Source organism: Dreissena polymorpha, chromosome 2, assembly GCF_020536995.1.
Source record: "Dreissena polymorpha isolate Duluth1 chromosome 2, UMN_Dpol_1.0, whole genome shotgun sequence".
In the NCBI taxonomy this organism is placed as follows: Eukaryota; Metazoa; Mollusca; class Bivalvia; order Myida; family Dreissenidae; genus Dreissena; species Dreissena polymorpha.
This window is the reverse complement of record NC_068356.1, coordinates 67,988,572-68,011,562: the sequence shown is the minus strand read 5'-3', so window position 1 is coordinate 68,011,562 and position 22,991 is coordinate 67,988,572. Positions and strand designations below refer to the sequence as shown.

The following is a 22,991-nucleotide window of genomic DNA, read 5'->3' as shown; positions in this document are numbered from 1 at the left end:
TGATTGATACCAACTAGACACGCGTGTTTATCAAGTTACCAACCGATTTGTTATAATCAATTTCCGTGAAACAACAAAATTAATATTTCACTTAGCACATTTTAAGCAAGCAAGTAAGCTAACCTTAGTTACATTGGTATTTTTGCTTTAATAGTTTTAAATTATAAAATACATTTCTTAGTTAATTCAGAGAACTAGTTTATCTGGTTAATTATATACTGTATTGATGAAAAAATATGCTCACAATTGTTTGTTTTGTGTTTAATAATGCTAAAGAGGGGCTAACACGGCTTTGACTACATTAGAGCTTTCGGTTGATTAACTTTGGTTGTTTACATTACAGCACAGAACCAGGGACCTATAGGTCCCTGACAGAACATATCGCTCATTCATCATAAAATTATCAGTTGCGGAGCAAGAGAAACATTAAAGGCGTGGCAAACCATAAGCTGATTAGGTTTGGGAGTCGAGGACATGTCCCACGTAAATTTGTGTTTATCTGGAAAATATTTGTAGCGTTTCTTATGCCACTAATATCACGATCGAACATAAAATCACACGAATCATCGTCGCTCTTAAAAGGTTTATTAGCTGCCTTAAGTTACAAGTTTTATAACTAATGTAAATCATTTAGTGTAATCAAACAGCTAGCGATTCAGTACTTACGACAGGCACACATGTTTTGGGGTTAAAGAGACTTGTGTCTGCATTTATTTGCAGTTGATTGTTTTCGTATATAGAAGTGTGTACGTGTCATTGTTCATCAAGAACATTCGGATTTTTATTCCGTTTGGCGATATAATTTATGATACTTGTAACATGAGTTACGAGTAATATTGTGAGATATAAGGTAGGAGACGTTAGGCTATGTGCAGCACAAATGCGTTAGGAACGCAAGGTTACGTCGGAATGATGCACTCGTTTGTGTGTGTATCAGAGTTTATTTACAGGTCCTACATGATGCACTCGTTCATTGACCGCTCGTTACTATAGTCCTACTGCGCTTGATTGGTTTTGTCATAAACTACTACGCCAATGAGATGCTTGACGCGGTGTAGTCGAATTTGTTCTTGTATGTCTAATACTCTGACCAACGACATTCATCGTCATTAAGCTCAATCGTTTTTTTCTAGCTGTGTTCTTTCTGAGATATGAATGTGTGTTTTTTATTCTACTATTTTTTTCAAACGGGAACTAGCCAAACCATGAAATATTTTCACGTCCAATCAACTATAACGCATACGTTAATCACAGTTTAATAAGAATTCCTTAGTATTAATAGCATTTCTACATCAAATAAAAAGTGTTTTATCCGCAGTCTACCGGTATGTTCTTTTGAGTCGTACACGCTGATTTTAGAAACGCCTTTTAAATAAGTATTATTAAAAAAAAATATTCATAATAGTCAACCTAGGCGTGTTCTCGTTGTAATATACATATTTTATTCATTTGTACTGCTTGCATTTAATCATGAGTTCATCCGTGAGGCATTTTTCATATATATTAAACGGGACGTGTATAAGCATGCCACTAGACTTGAGTGAGCACTTAGTTGAAAATGTACTACACCTTAACTTAATGGTTTAAGAATAAAGAATATTGAAATTATTTACTTAAAAAATACTGAATAAAATCTGCATATATTCCCTTTACAGTAATTGCGACAACAAGCCTCTCAATATTGTAGCGTGTAATGTTGGCTAGGTGTGTCAACGTACTTCCAATGGTCGGTTGGTCAAGTAATACCGGTAATTATATAAGGGATATAATTATGTAAAGAAGATTATGTATAACAAACTATGGGAACATGGAATTTCTAACGAAACATGCAATACACAATTAACTATACATGTTAATCTACAATAAAATATACATTGAAACATTTCTATGGCGAAGCGTTCTGTACGCAATACTCGTAAACCAAAATTCAATTTCAAACGTCAACTTTAAGCAGGAAGGCAATGCATTATAAATTGTCTTAAGCGAAACTTTGTCAGCTTCAGTGAAATTTCAAATTACTACAGTAGTGAAAAAATGAGACGTGGTTTCGCGCGCAAGAATCAGGTCTTAGATCTATTGACATGGTAAAAATTCACAAAAAATAATGGCAATCGCTTCTTTATATGCTGGACAACTTGCATCAAACACACTAAGAGCTTGACCGAGTTCATCGATTCTGATTATCGCCAAATATTTTTTTAATTATCTTACCTCTTTGAAAAATGCATGGATTTCCTTCCTAAATCCGCCGGGTGGCTAAAATGTTTGTTTAAATATTCTCAACATTATCACAAAAAAAACTTAATTAAGTTACACAAGACATGTTAGGGAGTGGAGGTTTGGGTCCATGCTTCCCGTGAAAAAAAAAACATTAATAAGTTCTCTTATATGCGTTTTAGAGATAATTGGCTATATATGTGCAGCGAAATTTATGCGAAAATAGCATACGTTTTGCCAATTAGCAGACAACCAACCAAGTCGCATTTTTGCTTGTATATTGCGATACTAGTTTTATATATTTCAAGATGCCCTTGACAGCTCCAAGACCTGCAACAAAGCCAAACTTCGTAATAGCAAATGTAAATAGAGCGGCATTGAAATAACCATAGTTGAGTCCATTTTTCCGCGTGTATTGTTTTTAATTAACATCTCTAAAAAAACTTCAGTTCTTTACTGTTTACCATAGCAGCTTCACTCTAAAATATATCTTCAATGGCCTCTTTGTATGGCTTTGTCGAATATTTGAAACAAAAATGATATTGAATCATTAAACCATCTTTATAATATGTCCATTTATTATTAATTTCATCTGAAGCATGACAAATGGCCAAGTTAAGCTCGATTTGTCATTGGCGGCTCGTGTATTACTTAAATGTACCCCTGGGTATTCTTAAGTATACTTAAATGTACCCCGTGAACGGAAAATATACTGAAACGTACCCGATAATTTTAACGCTAATTTAAATTGGTCGTTGTCGGCTAATGTGTTCAAATTGTGTTCATATTTATGTCAAAATTCTATAAAATGGCCTCTTTATTATCGAAACTCCTACTCCTACTCAAAAAGCCTGTTGATGGTTGTTTTGTTCAAAGCGTTTTTTTTTGTATTCCGTAGTGCGTTTTAAGACATCGGATTTAGGGCGGGAATAAAACTCGGGTACAGTCTAAATTGGCCGGGTACGTGTTTTGTATATTTTCCGAACCCGGTGTACATTTAAGTATTCTTAAGAGTACCCGGGCTACATTTAAGTAGTACCCGAGCCGACAATGACCTTACTTGTCATTTAGTTAATGCATGAATGGGACCTGGTTTATATCAATAAATGCTTGAATCGCCGTCATATTCCTGACCATTGAATCTTATTAAATTTAAACGGGACGTAAACAGTTGAAAGAAAACTGGGCTTAATGCATGTGCGTCAAGTGTCGTCCCAGATTAGCCTGTGCAGTCCGCACAGGCTAATCAGGGACGACACTTTCCGCTTTTATGTTTTTTAGTTTCAAGGAAGTCCCTCCTTACCGAAAATCAAGTTTAGGCGGACTGCACAGGCTAATCTGGGACGACACTTGACGCACATGCATTAAGCCCAGTTTTCTCAGAACAAGGCTCATACAATCATTCATCCATGACAATCGGGTGCTTTTGCACGTTGGGTAGATGTGGTTTCATCGTTTTGCACGTAAATATTGTGAAACGCGATATGATTCTAGTTTTATTTCAAGCCCTTCATTTTACTGAAACTGGTTTATTTGCTAAAACGCCTATTTCTACATTTAAACATATTCAATGGCGTGGTACATAATCTATATAAATAAAACTATTTAAATGGAAAAAAAATACAAATTAAAATATAAGAATTATATTAAACTAAATTGTTCATATCACAACATCTTAAAACCAATTAAGATATAGAATACTAATATAAATACAGATAAATATTAATCTTCTAGTTTCCTGTCACAAATGTCACTATTTTTTAAGTTCATTGACTTGTTAAAACAATGAGAAATAGTCTTTAAAAAAGTGAGTTTTCAGATTTCTTTTTAAACAGTCAAACGAGGAGATTTGTTTCAGACTCAATGGTAGATTATTCCACAGTTTGGGTCCAACTGAGCAACTTATGTCGCTAAATATTTTGCGTTTACTGAATGGCACGGTGTAACACTCGATGCAGAACTCTGATGATCTGGTGGAACGTCGTTGAACTTTTGGTGTTAACAGTTCCATCAAATACGTTGGCGCATTTCCAGTATGACAATTGAACATGTAAGCGAGAATCTTAAAGATAGTTCTTGCTGAAATCGTCAGCCAATGTAAATCGTAGAGTGCCTGCTTAGAACTATCTCTTCTTCTACGATTCAAAACTAACTTCGCGCACATGTTTTGAAATCGTTGCAATTTCGCTAAATCACAATCAGAAATCCCATACAAAATGACGTTACAATAGTCCAGGTGCGAAATCTAAGGAGAGAACGAGGGTTTCGGTTGCATCACGTGTCAGGTATTTGCGAATACTTTTGATCTTAAAAAAGTTCAACATTTCTACACTTGATCTTTATGTGATCTTTAAAACTCAAAGTATTATCCAAATACATGTATCATGGGTTGATACACCAGGAAAACATAAAATCAATTTAAAAATCAATAAGTCTCGTATAAAATTTCAGGCGCGCAACAGCGAAATCGGCTACCTTCCCCACTTGCTGAAGCGTCGATGAATGATTTTATCGTGTGTACATACTGTAGTCTAATGATCACATGTACAATTTCAAATAAAAATATTTACTCATAACTGAGATATTCAAGTTTGAAAAAATGCTGCGCTCGAAAAGTCATCAAGTGTAGCGCAACGCTATATAATTGCAATTTAATTTCTATTTTATCATTCTAGGTTGGTGTTTACACCAGGAAAACATAACATTAAGCAGAAAAGCAATACCTCTCGTATGAATATTCATGTTGCAACCCGGTCGGTCATTAAGACGTGTAAGAAAATCACTGTCTATCATCACCACCGGAAATAGATAACCAGCGAAGCGAAATTAAATATCACGCAAGAGGTAGTGCTCGTGAAAAGAATAAAGTTTACCATTTTTATCGCGAACGTTTTTAAAAAACTGTGTGACAAATTAAAAGTGGACATATCAACTTATATCGTAAGTAGTTGGGAGTTCTTTATTAATACATTCGAGTGTTGAAATAGATCAATCATCAGCTACCTGGTACCGAAAATTAAGTTCATTTGGACATCTTTTTTCCTTTTGTCTGAGGAAAATATAATAATTTTTCCGAATTTTTCAATGGTGCGCAAATAGAATTATAGAAACTATCGGTTTTTGCCAGCTTCAGCCCAAAAATCAAGTTAGTATGCAAATGTTTGGCTAAAATATAAACCTCTTTGTTTACGGCGAATAGAACCTGACGTGTACGGCGTATAGCAAAATAAAATTAAATTGTGTACGGCACATAGTTTTGAGTTTGTAAGGGAAAATAAATAAAAACTTCGCAAATACGTGACCATCTTGGTATAAAACAAATAAATACACTTATATTCTTTACGATGAGACCGTTTATGGCCAAAGAATACGTCTGATGCATTGTTGATATTTAAAAAAAAGCTTTGTTTTACGGGCACCTGCTACATAGAAAATAACAGGTTACTGTCCGATCTTTTTGTAATATATCAGGCAAGGCTTAGAATAATATATCGGCCTGGCTTGCCGAGTCGTAATTTTTTTCGTGCCGAGCCTGATTTATTACAAAAAGATCGGGCACTAACCTGTTTTTTCTGTTTATCATACCTCTACGTCCCCGATTTTTAAGAAATAATGAAAAAATCGCTATAAACAGAAACACAGGTTACTGCCTGATCTTTTTGTAATATATCAGGCTCGGCGCGAATAAAATAACAGCTCGGCAAGCCTCGCCGTTATAGTATTCTAAGCCTTGCCTGATATATTACAAAAAGATCAGACAGTAACCTGTAATTCTCTATAGATCAGGCAGATATCAATGCGGTGGTATGATAAATCGATCGACCATTGTTCAGTCCGTATTCTAGTTTAATACGATTCTAGTGTATTTCATCGTAGTTATGTTTCAAAATTAAGACGAATCGATAAAATATTTACTTACAAGTGGATTCCAATCAGGATTTTATATTCAACTTGTGTAATTATTGGAACTTGGCTGACTTTCTGTTCACAGCGTTGTAGCGTTCAACCGCAAAGTCAGCACATGTGCTGTGTTTGCGTGTTTATTCGGGGGCAAAACTAAGTTTAAAATTAAGATTTATACATCATTAAATCGGGCAAAAGTCCGCCTTTAAGAACATATATGTAAATTGAAAAAATATTTTCTGAAAATCATTTTAATTTGCGACAACTTTGGCAAATACGCTGCAACTATTCGCCGTACATGACTTAAACTATTCACCGTACACGACTTTTGCCATAAACAACTATTCGCTGTACACTACAGTTATTTTAATTTAATAGATTTTCACGAACAATAATCAAACCAAGACAAGAAATAGCGTTAAGATGGTATATATTGCATATAAGAATAGGAAATCAACTCCATACCCGGTGGCAAACCATGTAATCATGAAAGAAAAGCTGTTTCTTCGAGAAGTTCCAATTTCAACCCGGTACCAAGCAGTCATAAATTTGTGTAAAAAGCGCTTCATCAATACGAATTGAAAGATAGATACACATTTTTGAACAGAGTTATCTTTCTGTAAGATGCCTAACACGCACTGGTTATCCAGGAGCGAGTTATTATTAGATATTTTAGGTAAATACTGACTGCACTCCATGGTTGGTTTGTTTACGTTCGCTTCTCTGGTAATCTTTTTCCGGTGGTGATGATAGACAGTGATAATGCGTTTTACTTTTCACATTATTTTTTTACGATGTACGATTTTGAGAATTTTACTTTTTCAATGATTTTTTTTAATTTGTAATGTTTGATATTATAATGTTGATCAATTTCAATTAAATTTACATGATGTATTAGATATGTGTTGAAATAGAATGAGTCCAATTTTCAACAAAATCCGTTCTAAAATAAGGGAGCTATATTGATTTGAATATGTGTTGCGTTAGAAACGTCTCCAAGTGTATATTATTTTGAAAACAATAAATCAACGTGTTAAAAAACAAAGGGTCATTTAACTTAGCCGTATAATAAACATAAAATCCTCATTTAACTCGTTTAGCCTCAAAATTCTACTGCGTTCTGCACAAGAAGATGTTACATGAACCCTCAAATAAAATGGTAGTGTGAGCGATGATCATTCTAATTATAGTATCGAACAGATTTTTAAAAAGTAATCTTGGGTATCTGAGGTATTTCGTTGTTGAGTTAACAATACAGCGTTCAAATGACAACGACTAACAACAACAACAACAACAGAAAACTTGGCACGTGAGTAACAATTTAGGTTTACAGAGACATTTAAATGGCCTATATATTGAAGTTATATGCGTTCTAGTTGTATGAACTTATATTTTGATTTTATCAAATTTAAGAAGCGTTAGAGTCAATTGTCCAACACGCATGACCCTGTGTTTAGCGTCTCAGCATTTTCGGATAAAAATAGTTTCGGAGACTGTCAGGTTACTTTTTGTTTAGTGACATGTTAATGATTGGCGATTCTATCTACAGTATAGCCAACGCGGAACAAACGTATTTCGCGATCCCCGGCGGCAAGTCGCAACGATTCGATGCCGATTCGGCCGTTCAAGCCGCGTCAGTATGCAGCGGCAAGTCGCATATCGCTGCAAAGCTTAGCATATGTCCGCAGAGACATGCCAAGGCAAGTCGCGATGTTTGACATGACACCCAGTCAATGTGCATCTTCAAATCAAAATCTTTTTAAAATGATTAGTTAGTCAAAAAAAGATTACAGAAAAAATATAATATTTAAAATCATAATTAATTGAATGTGCGCGGATTCAAAATAGATAAAATAGTTAATAAAAAAACATCCGTTTCTAGAGAAATTGCTGTAATCCGGATAGAAATAATAATTATTTTAAAAGAATGCAAATTAAAAAATAATCAAATTTATAAAAACAAAACACTATTATCACGGGCATGTATTAATAAAATTGCTATTAATCATTTACCATTGTCATTTTTAGAATCGGCTAAAGTACTTTAAGTTACTTTGTGTGCGTTTATTGCGCCATATGATTATTGTCTTTATATTAAACGATCAACAAACATATTTGTTTTGGGTTTTATTTTTACGACAACACGTATTAGCATATAAGCATATTTAATGTGTCCCCAAGTAAGTTTGTTTCCCGCCCGTTGTGTATGTATTTCACACATAAACAATGTCACATAATTATGTACAATTATTTTCCCTTTAATATCGAGACATTAATGAGACCAGGCAGCTGTTATCGCACCCACGAGTGGTCAAGGCTTTATAATTGCTTGTTGTTTTTGCTATTATATATTAGCTGAGACAATTAGTAGTTTTGAAGCCACATCAATAATCAACACTTAATTGTTGTTCTGTTAATTATCAGCTTATTATAACTATTGTTTGACTATGCGTATATAAAGTCGTTTCATTTTGTTTATATTATACAGTTGATATCGCTAATCATTACCCGATAATCCCGTATATTCCAGTTTTAAAGCAAAGTCGATTTGGGTAATTTTCAACCATTTTTTGCAAACAATACCCTTGTATGAAAGATGTGTGTAGCCTAATGGGTTATTCCTATGTAATTATGGCAAAATAGGGCAATCTCTTTATTTGCGTAGAGCTGAATATTGTGATAATTTGAATGATTCATTTTTATTTAAATCTTTTATTTAAACATCAATGGGAATGTTAAGCAGTCATTTTGGTAAAATATATACTTTTGAGAATAGGGATTTTGGCTAAGTTTTGAAAAAAAATGGCTTGGCAGTATTATATTGAAATGAATCAGGAAAAACTTCAATAAATAAATTATTGTGAGGTAATTATTGCAAACAAATGGGAATGAGAAACTTGCCTACATGTATGAAGACAATAAGAATGGAAGTACATACGATTTTCTAACATAGAAGATGCTTACAATTACTTTCAGTAAATTTTAAATTTTAAAGCTAAAAAATGGGATTTTGATACATTATATTTTCTTTTCTTTTAGATTATAAAGAATCAATTTCTTATCAAAACATGGAAGAAGACAGGCATGGCGATGAACATTCAGGCATGGATGAGTTAGATTATTCACAAGAAGATATTGAGTTTGCACTGTATTCACAGATACATTTTGAAAGCAACCCAGACGCTTCAAATATTTCTTCATATGCAGAAGTGGAAAATAAGGATTTTATAGTTAACAGTTTCACCTATGATGTAATTGGTGAAAAATCATCAGGGTTTGTTTCTTTACCTACAACTGTAGACACTATTTTGCAAAAATGCGTAAGGGAAAAATATGATACTGGAGCTGTCAGTGATGATGCAATAGAATTATGTTTTGTCAACAGAAAAAATAAAGTAAATTCAAATGCTATCAAAAAAAGAAACAATGAAGACAAAGCCAATAAAGATCGAGAAAACATGACATGTAAAGGATCCAAGTGTGTTGAAATTTTATCAAAAACAAAATCAGACAACTTTGCAGAAGAATCAAAGCTTGGACACAGAAAACACAAAAAGAAAGTTGGTTCAGCATATGGTGCAAAAACTAGAACTGATTTTAACAAAAGCAATCATGCGCACGTTATTTTTGTGTCATCATCAGAGAGTACCAGTAGTGACAGTGATGATATTTATGGCATTCTTGGGGAACTGTCAGAGAATGATTCAAACTTGGAGATGAATGTTGAGCAGACTGATTTGTTTGCTGAAACAAGGAGTATGTACTAATGTGTTACTTACCTAGTAAACTACTCAAATTGTTTATTTGTTTGATACCCACTACACATTTTTATACCCCCATTACCATTGGTAATGGGGGCTATATAGGAGTCACTTTGTCTGTCTGTCTGTCTAGAAATTTCATCCGATCTTCACCAAACTTGGTCACAAGTTGTATCTAGATGATGTATAGGTCAAGTTTAAATATGGGTCAAAAACTAGGTCACAGGGTCACTTAGTGTGTTTTAAACCGAAAGTTTGTCCGGACCATAACTATGTCATTTATCGTTAGATTTAAAATAACTTGGTACGTGTACATTTGTTCACCATCATGGACGGTGTGTCGTGTGAAAAAAGTACGTCAACATCTCAAAGGTCAAGGTCACACTTGAAGTTCAAAGGTCAAATGCATGTCCGGGCCATAACTTTTATCATTTATTGTGAGATTTTAAAATCATTTGGAAAATTTGTTCACCATCATTATGTCACGTGAAAGAATTACGTCGATATCTCCAAGGTCAAGGTCACACTTTGAGTTCAAAGATCAAAAATGGCCATAAATGAACTTGTCCAGACAATAACTATGTCATTCATTGTGAGATTTTAAAATCATTTGGCACATTTGTTCAGCATCATTGGCCTGTGTCGCACGAAAGAATTACGTTGATATCTCCAAGGTCAAGGTCAAACTTTGAGTTCAAAGGTCAAAAATGGCCATAAATGAGCTTGTTTGGGCCATAACTATGTCATTCATTGTGAGATTTTAAAATCATTTGGCACATAATTCATTTGTTCACCATTATTGGATGGTGTGTCGCGCGAACGAATTATGTCGATATCTCCAAGGTCAAGGTCACATTGTGAGTTCAAAGGTCAAAAATGGCCGTAAATGATCTTGTCCGGGCCATAACTATGTCATTCATTGTGAGATTTTAAAATTACTTGGTACATTTGTTCACAATCATTGGACAATGTGTCATGCGAAAGAATTACGTCGATATCTTCAAGGTCAAGGTTGCACTTGGAGTTTAAAAGTGAAAAATGGCCATAAATGAGCTTGTCCGGGACATAACTATGTCATTCATTGTGAGATTTTAAAATGACTCTGTACATTAATTTTGTTCACAGTCATTGGACGGAGTGTCATGCGAAAGAATTCAAGAGTTCAAAGGTCAAAATGGCCATAAATAATAATTCTTAAAAATCACCATTTAGATTCTCTTGTTTTGTGAAGACAGCTTGCAAAATAGTCTGTGTCAATGCGGCATGTAGGGGTATATGTCACGTCTGTGACAAAGCTCTAGTTCAGTTATGCCCCAATGTATTGGGAAAGGTTATATTTTGTTATATAGTATGTTCTGACTCTTTTCCTCTGTAAAACATTTTGTCTGATTTAAGATATATCATATAAACAAAAATACTTGGATAATCTTAAGATGGCTGTTTAATATTGTAGACAGTTTATAAATTATACATCATTCTGCTTGTTAGATGAAGATAAATGGGCCATTAGTACAGCTGACAGTCACAGTGCCCAGCTAAAAGGTGGTGTAAAAGGTCGCTACTTCAAGGAGGGTCTGCGCTGTTACAACTGCAACCAAGTGGGACATCTGTCTAAAAACTGCCCTCAACCAAAGGTAAGAACAGATACCATACAACCATGCAATTTGTTCATTCTTTGGTAGACATTAGCACCAAGTCTACTACTGGACAGGACTTGTGTGTTTGTTTAAAAGTTTATGGAGTCCTTCTGTGCCAGAGGCTGCTTTATTTGAGGAATGGGAGTATGTACCAGCCAGTGATTTGTTTGCATTTTATTGTATAGGCTGTGCCATTTCGATTAAGAGAAATAGCGCGATAAACCGTGAAATTGCAAAAAAATAAAACATTATTAATATGATTTTAAATAACAGATTCCATTTATTATGTTTTATTGGCCAATGTTAAGTGCATGGTAACTTCATTTTTTTAATGTAAATTATTAAGTGCTACAAAATTATATTTCTATATAATAAACTCAATAAACCAATAATTGTGTTGATTGGAAAAATGTTGCATCTTTTGGGGGAAATTTTGATCAGATTTTTGTTAAAAATATTACTTTTTATGTCCCTGAAGGTGGGCATATAGTGATTGCACTGTCCGTCTGCCTGTCCGTCACATTTTCATGTATTGAAGTTTGTCATAAAATGCTTTATATGGATAATTGTAAACATTGGATTTAAATAGCTCCAGTAAAAAAACAAGAATAAAATTAAAGTTAGAAAAAAAGTAACCCTCAACTGGGCTCGAACCACTGACCCCTGGAGTAAAAGTCTATAGCTTAGACCACTCGGCCATCCGTGCTCATACAATGAGCGATGTATTGTATTACTTATGAAAGAAATCCTCGAAGTATCCCAAAGTATAATGACCACAACAGAACTCTCCAAATATTTGAATCATTTTTCAATTATTTATAATTTTCAGGATTTTTTTAAATACTAGTACATGTAGTCAAAAGATGCATATAATGGATATTGTAGAGCATGGTATGTTTTCAGTATTACTGTTTCCTCACAAATATCATAACTACAACATAAATGTGCGAATCTGAAACATTTTTTTTATTTTGTAAATTTACCAAAAACTTGGAAAAAGTGCCTTTTATATAAAGACATATTTATAATTATTTGCCTGGGGCCTTACTTGTTAAAAGTAAAACAAGTCATGAATATGACACACATTTATAAGAAGTACAATGCTGTTATCATATATGTGACCATCATTTTCGCCTTTGCAGAAGATGCCAGTGTGTTCACTGTGCTCAGATTCGGAGCACACAAGTCGCACATGTCCGAACATTTTCTGTTACAACTGTGAGGAGCCTGGTCATGACTTACGTGGTTGCAAGGCACCCAGACGTCTCAACATGGTGTGCTTCCGCTGCAATATGAATGGGCATGACCAGAAGGTAAGTGGCAGAAAAACTTAATAATTCAGTATCATGTTTAACCCTTTACTGCGCGGATATACACATTCTGCTGATTTGTAGTCCATAAGAAAATCATATTAAATTGAAGACCTTTCTTACTTAATTAAGTTTTAAAGGCTTCATTTCCAACCCTAAGATACTGATGAGAAGCAAACCTTAACAGACTGTGAGTTGCATATTGCCATTTTCACTTTGCTCGTGAGTGTGAAACATTTTTATGTCCCCCACCACTATAGTGGGGGACATATTGTTTTTGCCCTGTCTGTTGGTTGGTTGGTTTATGTGTTTGGGCAAACTTTAACATTTGCAATAATTTTTGCAATATTGAAGATAGCAACTTCATATTTGGCATGCATGTGTATCTCATGGAGCTGCACATTTTGAAAGGTCAAGGTCATCCTTCAAGGTCAAAGGTCAAATATATGGGCCAAAATCGCTCATTTAATGTACACTTTTGCCGTATTGCAGATAGCAACTTGATATGTGGCATGCGTGTGTATCTCATGGAGCTGCACATTTTGAGTGGTGAAAGGTCAAGGTCAAAGGTCAGATATATGGGGACATAGTGTTTTTTTAAACATATCGCTTGTTTGAACATTGAGGTTAATTGTTCGTTGTTGCTGGAAAAGCACATTTTGTCATCCAGTTTCGCAGCAATTGTTGTTGTATTTCAAAATAGTGTTGCAGGCTTTAAGATAAGCCAGAGAGATTGATGTTTTCAAAAACACTATTACGGGTCTTATGTGTAAAAAGTAGTTAATAAAATCCTGAAATTAAAAAAAATCAAGTCGTGAAATATTTAAATGTGCCAATTTGGGTCTTCTTAATTCCTGGGTACTTAATTGCACATACCCATTACAATATTCTTTCACAGGCATATAATACCAAAATTACCATTTGTACTGAAGTTGGTATAATTAAAGAACAAAATATCACCAAGAGCATAAACAATAAGTTGTTTTTGTTACTTGAATATAAAATGTTAAAATACTTTAACTGTGAAGGGTGTGTTTATTATTGTCCCCTACCGGTTTCAGCGGAGGGGACTTATGGTTTGTGCTTTATCAGACAGTCTGTCTGTCACACTTTTCTGGATCCTGTGATAACTTTTAAAGTTCTTCATATTTGTTCATGAAACTTGAAACATTGATAGATGGCAATATGGAGATTATGCGCATCATTTCATTTTGTTCCTACGTCGAAAATTCTGGTTGCTATGGCAACAAATAGACTAGAAATACTGCTGAACATGGTGGTTTTGTGGATCCTGCGATAACTTTAAAAGTTCTTCATATTTTTTCATGAAACTTGAAACATGGATAGATGGAAATATGGACATTATGTACGTCATTTCATTTTGTTCCTACATAAAAAATTCTGGTTGCTATGGCAACAAATATTTTTTTTAATTCTGACAATGGTAAAATTTCTGACAATTGTGGAGCCGGTAGGGGACATATATTGTTTGGCAATAGTCTTGTTAAATCAGACGAGCTATCAGAGTTTGAGTTTTGTTTTAGCTAAACTTTGACAACTGCAGGCACCCATGAGGTTGATGATCATGTTGTATCATATTTTTTGTGTAGCTATCAAATTGTTTTACTGTTTGAGCAGTTTGTTTTCAGTGATTGAAAATACATGGTAATCTGTTGTTGTTGTTGTTTGTTTTTCAGAAATGTCCTGATGTATGGAGGCAGTTTCATGTAACAGTAAGTGTGTACCTTTTCACTAAGACTTGCATATGAGCTGCGTCATGCGAAAATGGATCTTATGCCATATCATTCATAGCCAGCATAGCTCCAGACCCGCCTGCAAAAATAATGCTTGGTTGTCAGAAGCTCCACTGTCTGCTATAAAGATATGCAAGGTTTTGTTGTCTCATAAGCAATCTATGTAGCTTTTGACCAGTATGTGCGAATGTGTTAGCTGCTCTGGAGCCACCCTGGCCACCTATGGTATAAGACCCATTTTTGCATGATAGCCGCTAATTTGTCATAAGTATTCTACTGATCATAACAAAATACAAAACAATGTATTTACCATTTAATTTGAATAGAGCTTCTCAATGGTAGTTGTCTAAAATGTTTGGAATCTTAATCAATTTCAAGTCAGAATATTTTTTTTATACTTTAGATTCTTTCACAGTTTTGTTCTTTTAAAAGTTATCATGATTTCAGACGGAGTCAGGGAAACTGCAACAACCAGATTCAAGAAGGAAGAGGAAGATAGCTTTATCGTGCTACAACTGTGGGGAGACTAAACATTTGGGTCATGTGAGTCAGGCCTTTTCCTGGCGTATCTACGGGTCCATTAAACTGACCCATTCCCAAATCAAAATTGCAAAAAAAATCCCACTTTGATTATTTTTACAATTTACAAAATATTTAAATGTATAACAATTTAATGAAGTGTCTTAAGAATATTATATCTCAATTGTATGAATTATATAACATAAACTGTAATTTATATGATTTTGTTCTTCTAATTTTAATTTTAATAAAGAGTTATATTAAATTATTGTTTTTCCCAAATCAGTGGACTTTTCATGCGAAAAATTCCCAATCCTGAAATTACTTTTTTTCTCAAAATGGCATAGAAAAGCCCTGTGAGTTTGAAATGTAATGGTATAAGTGTAAAAGTAAACAAGGGCTGTTTGTAAAACATGCATGCCCTCATATGGGCTGTTCGTTGTAGTGGGAGCCATTGTGTGAATACTTTTTTTTGTCACTGTGACCTTGACCTTTGACCTAGTGACCTGAAAATCAATAGGGGTCATCTGTGAGTCACGATCAATGTACCTATGAAGTGTCATGATCCTAGGCAAAAGCGTTCTTGAGTTATCATCCGAAAATCATTTTACTATTTCGGGTCACCGTGACCTTGACCTTTGACATTGTGACCTCAAAATCAATAGGGGTCATCTGCGAGTCATGATCAATCTACCTGTGAAGTTTCATGATCCTAGGCATATGCGTTTTTGAGTTATTATCCGAAAACCATTTTACTATTTCGGGTCACCGTGACCTTGACCTTTGACCTAGTGACCTCAAAATCAAAAGGGGTCATCTGCAAGTCATGATCAATCTACCCATGAAGTTTCATGATCCTAGGCGTATGCATTCTTGAGTTATCATCCGGAAACCATTTTACTATTTCGGGTCACCGTGACCTTGACCTTTGACCTAGTGACCTCAAAATCAAATAGGGGTCATCTGCGAGTCATGATCAATCTACCCATGAAGTTTCAAGATCCTAGGCGTATGCGTTCTTGAGTTATCATTCAAAAACCATTTTACTATTTCGGGTCACCTTGACCTTTGACCTAGTGACCTCAAAATCAATAGGGGTCAGCTGCAAGTCATGATCAATGTACCTATGAAGTTTCATGATCCTAGGCCCAAGCGTTCTTGAGTTATCGTCTGACAACCACCTGGTGGACGGACCGACCGACCGACAGACCGACATGAGCAAAGCAATATACCCCCTCTTCTTTGAAGGGGGGCATAATAAGGCACATTTGAAATGTTTGAAAATTGGAATTTTGTAATCACAGGATTAGCCATATTATAATTTATGATATGATGATCAAATTTGGCATAGTATTAAAATTGTTTTTGAACCTTCACATTAAAGTTGACAAATGCTTTGAGTAAGCTTAAAATACTTCAAATCAATAACTTAATGTTGTGCTTTGTATGACACTACTCTGGCATGGTTTATGTAATTGTAATCTTAAATTGTACACTCCTATAAGGCTAGAGTTTGTCATAATTGTTAAAGGGGAAAACTGTTTCAATTTTTTTACCAAAAAAAAACAAACTAAAATAATCATATATTTTATATTTTTATTTCTGTGTGATTCCTCTCAAAAGCATAGATATAAAAAAAAATGTTTATGTTTACAATATTAAGGCCTAGTTTGAATCTGTCAAATCTAGGTAGCCAGGTCAAATCTAAAAAAAATTGTAATCACTCAAGAGGCCATATTTTTACCCTCAATTTTAATGAAACTTGGTCAGAAAGTTTATTTTGAAAATAATGAGGTGAAATTTATTCTTTGTCACATTTTCAAAAAACAAGGTCTTCAGGAAAAATCTTAGAAAAATCTTGTTTACCCTGTAGAGGCATTATATATGTCTCAATCTTTATCAAATATAGTAAGAATATTCAACATGAGAATATCAAGGCCAAAATGGAATCGGTGTTAAGTGCGTCCAAAAAATAAGGTCGTCAGGTCAAATCTTGTTATTATATCCTCACAAACAAAGTTTAGGGGGGTATATAGGAGTGAGCTTGTCTGTCCGTCGGTCTGAAGTTTAGGGGGGTATAATAAGAGTGAGCTTGTCTGTCGGTCGGTCTGTCAATCCGAATTAAGTGTCCGCTCTATATTCAAGTTGTTTTCATCCGAGCTTCACCGAACTTGGTCAGATGTTGTATCTTGATGATGTCTAGGTCAAATTTGAATATGGGTCATTCCAGGTCAAAAACTAGGTCAGAGGGTCACTTAGTGCGTTTTTAAACATTGAGCATGGTGGCCGCTCTCTAATTAAAATTTTCATCCGAGCTCGCCAAACTTAATCAGAAGTTGTATCTAGATGTAGTCTAGGCAAAGTTCGAACATGGGTCATGGCAGGTCAAAAAATAGGTCATGGGGTCTCTTAGTGCATTTTAAACATTTAGCATGGTGTCTGCTCTCTAATTCAAGTAGTTTTCATCTGATCTTCACCACACTTGGTCAGAAGTTGTATCTAGATGATGTGTAGGTCAAGATCGAACATGGGCCATGCTGGGTCAAAAACTAGGTCACGGGGTCACTAAGTGCGTTTTAAACATTGAGCATAGTGTTCGCTGTTTTTTGTGAAGACAACCTGCAAAATATTCTGTGTCAATGCGGCATGTGGGGGTTTTTGTCACGTCTGTGACAAAGCTCTAGTTATCGTAGAAACCAGATTTATGACTCAATCTTGATAAAACATGGCCAGAATAGTTATCTTGACTATATCTACACAGAGTTGGATTCTGGGTCACATGCAAAACTGTGTACCACATTATTCAATTGCATTTTACTCCATACATATAAAAACAATTACACCATTCTGCATTAGTTTTGGTCATGCAAGCTTTTAAATCACCCAATCTTTTTATATATATTTTTTTATCTGCATGAACTAAAGATTTATTTGAGACCATTTCCTTTTTCAAGGTAATTTGAACTGTCTGAATTTAAAGGCTTCTAATTGTTTTAAGTTTTCTGGTAAAAAATACATATGAAGTGTACATTAGAAAGAAATTTATTTTTTATTCCCTCCTCCTACCCTAAGTATTACAAAAATGTATAGTTAAACATAAAAGAACACCTGCCTAAGAAGTGAATAATACTTGCCATGTAGAATGAGATGATGAACATATGAGAAAAGCGGGTTTAATTCATGTGCGTAAAGTGTCATTTCAGATTAACCTGTGCAGTTCGCACATGCTAATCAGGGACAAAACTTGCCACCTAATCTCAACTTTTGCTAAGAAGAGACTTTCTGTAAACAAAAATTTCATAAAAGCAGAAAGTGTTGTCCCTGATTAGGATGTGTGGGACTGCACAGGCTATTATCTGGGACAACACTTTGCGCACATGCTTTTCACTTAGCAAGGCTCATATGGATTTGAATCATTCTTAGTTGTATTCAACAGGAGTGTAGGGAGGAGAGAAGCAACAAGTTCATGCGAGTCAGCACGCCCTTTGTGTGTCGCTACCAGATGGACCAGGGATTTGATGATATGAGTAAGTTTGTCCTAGTTTAACCCATGTCAGCATGCCCTTTGTGTGTCTCTACCAGATGAACCAGGGATTTGATGATATGAGTAAGTTTGTTCTAGTTTAACCCTTGTCAGCACGCCCTTTGTGTGTCTCTACCAGATGAACCAGGGATTTGATGATATGAGTAAGTTTGTCCTAGTTTAACCCATGTCAGCATGCCCTTTGTGTGTCGCTACCAGATGGACCAGGGATTTGATGATATGAGTAAGTTTGTCCTAGTTTAACCCATGTCAGCATGCCCTTTGTGCGTCTCTACCAGATGAACCAGGGATTTGATGATATGAGTAAGTTTGTTCTAGTTTAACCCTTGTCAGCACGCCCTTTGTGTGTCGCTACCAGATGAACGAGGGATTTGATGAAGTGAGTAAGTTTGTCTTAGTTTAACCCATTACTGGCCCCTCCATGGTTTAAATGTGCCCCCTATTGTCTTTGTCTGTTGTTTTATCAAAGCTGATTATGGATTAATACAGATGAAGTTTTTCTGCTCTGTGACTAGTACTACAGCAGGGTGCATGCAGTATAAATGTGATATGATATGAAGGTTGTTTTGGGGGTGAGGAGAACAATGAAAGAGAATTAAACTAGGAAGGGGGGGGTGAGGAGAACAATGAAAGAGAATTAAACTAGGAATAATTTTGTCTCATTCTAACTTTTTAGCTCAGCTGAGAAAAACAGGCTCATAATGAGCTTTTGTGATCACTTTTTGTCAGTTGTTGATAGTATGTAGTCAACATTTACATTGTGAACACTCAAGAGGGTTCATTAATTGCCCACTTTTCATGGAACTGGTAAAGAGCATTTGTCCAACTTATGACTATACAGAGTTTTAAAATAGGTCACACAGGGCCAATACTATGTAAAATTAAAGAAAGTGCATATGTGAAAACTCCTGAATTTTTTTCTATCTTCATAAAATTCACTCACAAAAATGTGTTGAAATGATATGTTGGCAAAGTTTTAAAATGGTTTTGGTTCATTAGTTAATAAAGGGCCGCCAGGAGGCGTGGCAGTTTTCCTTATCAAGCTATAGTGAAACCTTGAGACATCTCTACAAGTGAATTTTTGTGTTTTCCAATCATCCTTTAACTTACCAAGAACATTTGTTCTAAACATATCTGGGCCTTGTTTGAAAATGAGTCCTCTCCTTTCAAATATATGGTCACCAGGAATGCAGGACATTTTTTTATGCCCCCTTTCGAAGAACAGGGGGTATATAGTTTTCGCACTTTCCGTCTGTCAGTCTGTCTATCAGTCTGTCACACTTTTTGTGTCCACTCTCTAATTCAAATAGTTTTCATCCGATCTTTACCAAACTTGGTCAGAAGTTGTATCTAGACGATATCTAGGTCAAGTTCGAATATGGGGCATGCCGGGTCAAAAACTAGGTCACGGGGTCACTTAGTGCATTTCAAGGATTTAGCATGGTGTCCGCTCTCTAATTAAAGTAGTTTTCATCTGATCTTAACCAAACTTGGTCAGAAGTTGTATCAAGACAATATCTAGGTCAAGTTCGATATGGGTCATGCCGGGTCAAAAACTAAGTAACGGGGTCACTAAGTGCATTTCAAGGATTTAGCATGGTGTCCGCTCTCTAATTGAAGTAGTTCTCATCTGATCTTTACCAAACTTGGTCAGAAGTTGTATCAAGACAGTATCTAGGTCAGGTTCGAATATCGGTCATGCCAGGTCAAAAACTAGGTCACGGCGTCACTTAGTGCATTTCAAGGATTAAGCATGGTGTCCGCTCTCTAATTTATGTGGCTTTCTGATTTATTTTGATATTCTAAGACATTTTTATGCCCCCGAAGGAAGGCATATAGTGATCGGACTGTCGGTCCGTCTGTTCGTCACACTTTGCGTTTAGATTTCGAAAAATGCTCATAACTTCTATGTGGCTTCAGATAGCAATTTCATATTTGGCATGTATGTGTATATAGACAAGGCCTTTCCATATGCACACAAATTTTGACCCCTGTGACCTTGACCTTGAACTTAGGGTCCGCATTTAGGTTTCAAAATCTGCGTTTAGGTTTCGAAAAAAGCTCATATTTTCTACCAAGCGTTTATAGGGGGCATAAGTCATCCTATTGTGACAGCTCTTGTTCCTTATATGACATTACTTCACTTAAATTTTCAAATTATGTATGACAAGCAGGTTATGGCGTGCTATGTGTAACACGTGTCTCCTTACCTCAAAGGTCAAGATCACACTTGGAGGTCAAAAACTGGCAACTCATTTCCACAACATAAAGGTGATAGGTGGATTCTGACACTTATTCTTAGATCAATAACCAGCACGGAGTGTTGGTAATAAGGCACTAATAGTTAATATATCTTTACTTAATACCCTCACAGTTAATATATCTTTACTTAATACCCTCACATAAAAAACACATTCAAGTATATTGTTGCAACCCAATAAATTTATTTGTATATAATGTATATAATATCAATATGATAAAGGGAATTTCAGAAATGGTTAACAATTTAACGCCTCTTTTGTAGGTGGGAGGAATGAGGGCTGGGAAGAAATGGGGTCAAAGCGGAGACGGCAGAATGATGCTCCACAACACAAACGATTTAGTAGTCCAAACAGGGACGAGTTCAATACAGCCATGGAGAAGGATAGTGGTAAAAGCAATTTAAGATTATATGAATTAAGAAAATTACGAAGTCTGGATGGAGATACAGATCTGCCAAGGTCTCTGAACAATAAAGAGAAATTTGATAATAGAAGCAAACACCTGGAGAGAAGTGTTCCCTCTAATGAGAGCACCAGTTGTATAGACAATTATCCTATTGAAATGGAGTCAGGACACATTGGACCCGAGTCAAAAAGATTTAAGACGGGTTATTGTGGGGACAAGTTGGAAAAGTTTAAAACTGCTCTTCAGTCAACAATGCAAAGGGTGCCCGAATTTGTTCCCTTGAGGAAAGAGAAAATGTTGCCAGAGTTTATTTCATGCAAGAAACAGAAGTTGCCTGAGTTTATTTCTTTCAAGAAAGGTCGATCAAGCAATCTGGGTGGTAGGAACAACTTTGATAATCTGAGAATAACAACGGTGAACAGCAATATGAATGAAATAGACATGAAGATGGGAAAGAAGAACAAGCGAAAGACAGATGACAATGAAAAAAAAATGAAGATTAAAAATAAGAAAAAGCAAAAGACAAATGTCTGTGCAGAGAATTTAAAAGATAAAGAATCCAATAATGTTGGAATGGGTGATGGGGAAAATATCAGTGAAACAGTGGTCAGGACAAAAAATGTTAAAAGTAAAAACAAAAGACATACATCAAATCAGGATTTATTGAACACTTTGGGAAAATATTATGATGAAGGTATTCAAAACAAGCATAAAAAGTTATTAAACAAAAATGTGCCTAAAAGCAGTACTTTCACTGAGGTAGATTTTCCAAGGTCTGCACTTGACCTGTCAGTGACCTTTGAGAGTGGCGATATCGGCCAACGCAGGTCAGATGTCAGGAAGAGAAATGTCAAGGTGAATACTAACGACAGTAGTAACCCAGACGATTTATTTTCTATTCAGAAATTCCATAAAATAAAGTCAAAGTTATCACAGGGGGAGAATATGAGTGAAGTGCAGGAAGATGGGGACATCAATCATCAGGCCTTTAACAATGAATGGTGGAACGAGAAAAAGAGACCAAAAACAAGAATAAAAAATATAAGAAAAAAAGAAAAGGCAAAGAAGAGAAAGGGAATGTCCAAATCTTCTGTTACAATTGTAACTGTTGATATTAATTGATTTATTAAGACAAAGTTATTTAAACATAAGTAACCTTTGATTTATTGATGCGTTACGAAAAGGTAAATTACTTGTTGGTAACTGTTATTAATTTATGTGTTAAGACTAGGTTATATAGTTGTTTTTGTTGTTGGTGACTCAGGTTACAGAGATGTCTTGACCAGTCAGGGAAAATAAATGATTGAATATATAAATGCTGTAAGTCTTTTCTTAACGCTTTCAGTGCTGGAATCGCTTTTTATAGGCCTTTGCAAACAGTTTGGATCCAGATGAGACGCCACAGAACGTGGCGTCTCATCAGGATCCCAACTGTTTGCTATTCTGATAGTATTCTTTGAAAAAAAATCGAAGAAAATGCTAATTTAAGAAATTCAGCAGACGACATTCTAGCAGACGACAAATTTCCCAGCATGCAAAGGGTTAACGGAAATCCAGTCCAGGGGGAAAGTGTTGTCCCTGGTTAGCCTGTGAGTCCCTGGTTAGCCTGTGAGTCCCTGGTTAGCCTGTGTGAACAACACTACGCACATGCATTAAACCCTGATGTCCCAGAGCGAGAC

General features: G+C 35.3%; 1 protein-coding gene across 1 annotated transcript; it reads left to right on the top strand.

The window, feature by feature from the left end:
• The first annotated feature begins 7,379 nt into the window (after positions 1-7,379).
• On the top strand, positions 7,380-22,628 carry LOC127867452 (zinc finger CCHC domain-containing protein 7-like). The gene is made up of 8 exons (XM_052408609.1): positions 7,380-7,429; positions 9,160-9,876; positions 11,370-11,515; positions 12,661-12,831; positions 14,526-14,561; positions 15,030-15,125; positions 18,538-18,628; positions 21,170-22,628. Exons 2-8 carry the CDS (start codon positions 9,189-9,191, stop codon positions 22,432-22,434), a joined length of 2,493 nt encoding a protein of 830 aa, XP_052264569.1. The 5' UTR covers positions 7,380-7,429; positions 9,160-9,188; the 3' UTR covers positions 22,435-22,628.
• Positions 22,629-22,991: the final 363 nt, after the last annotated feature.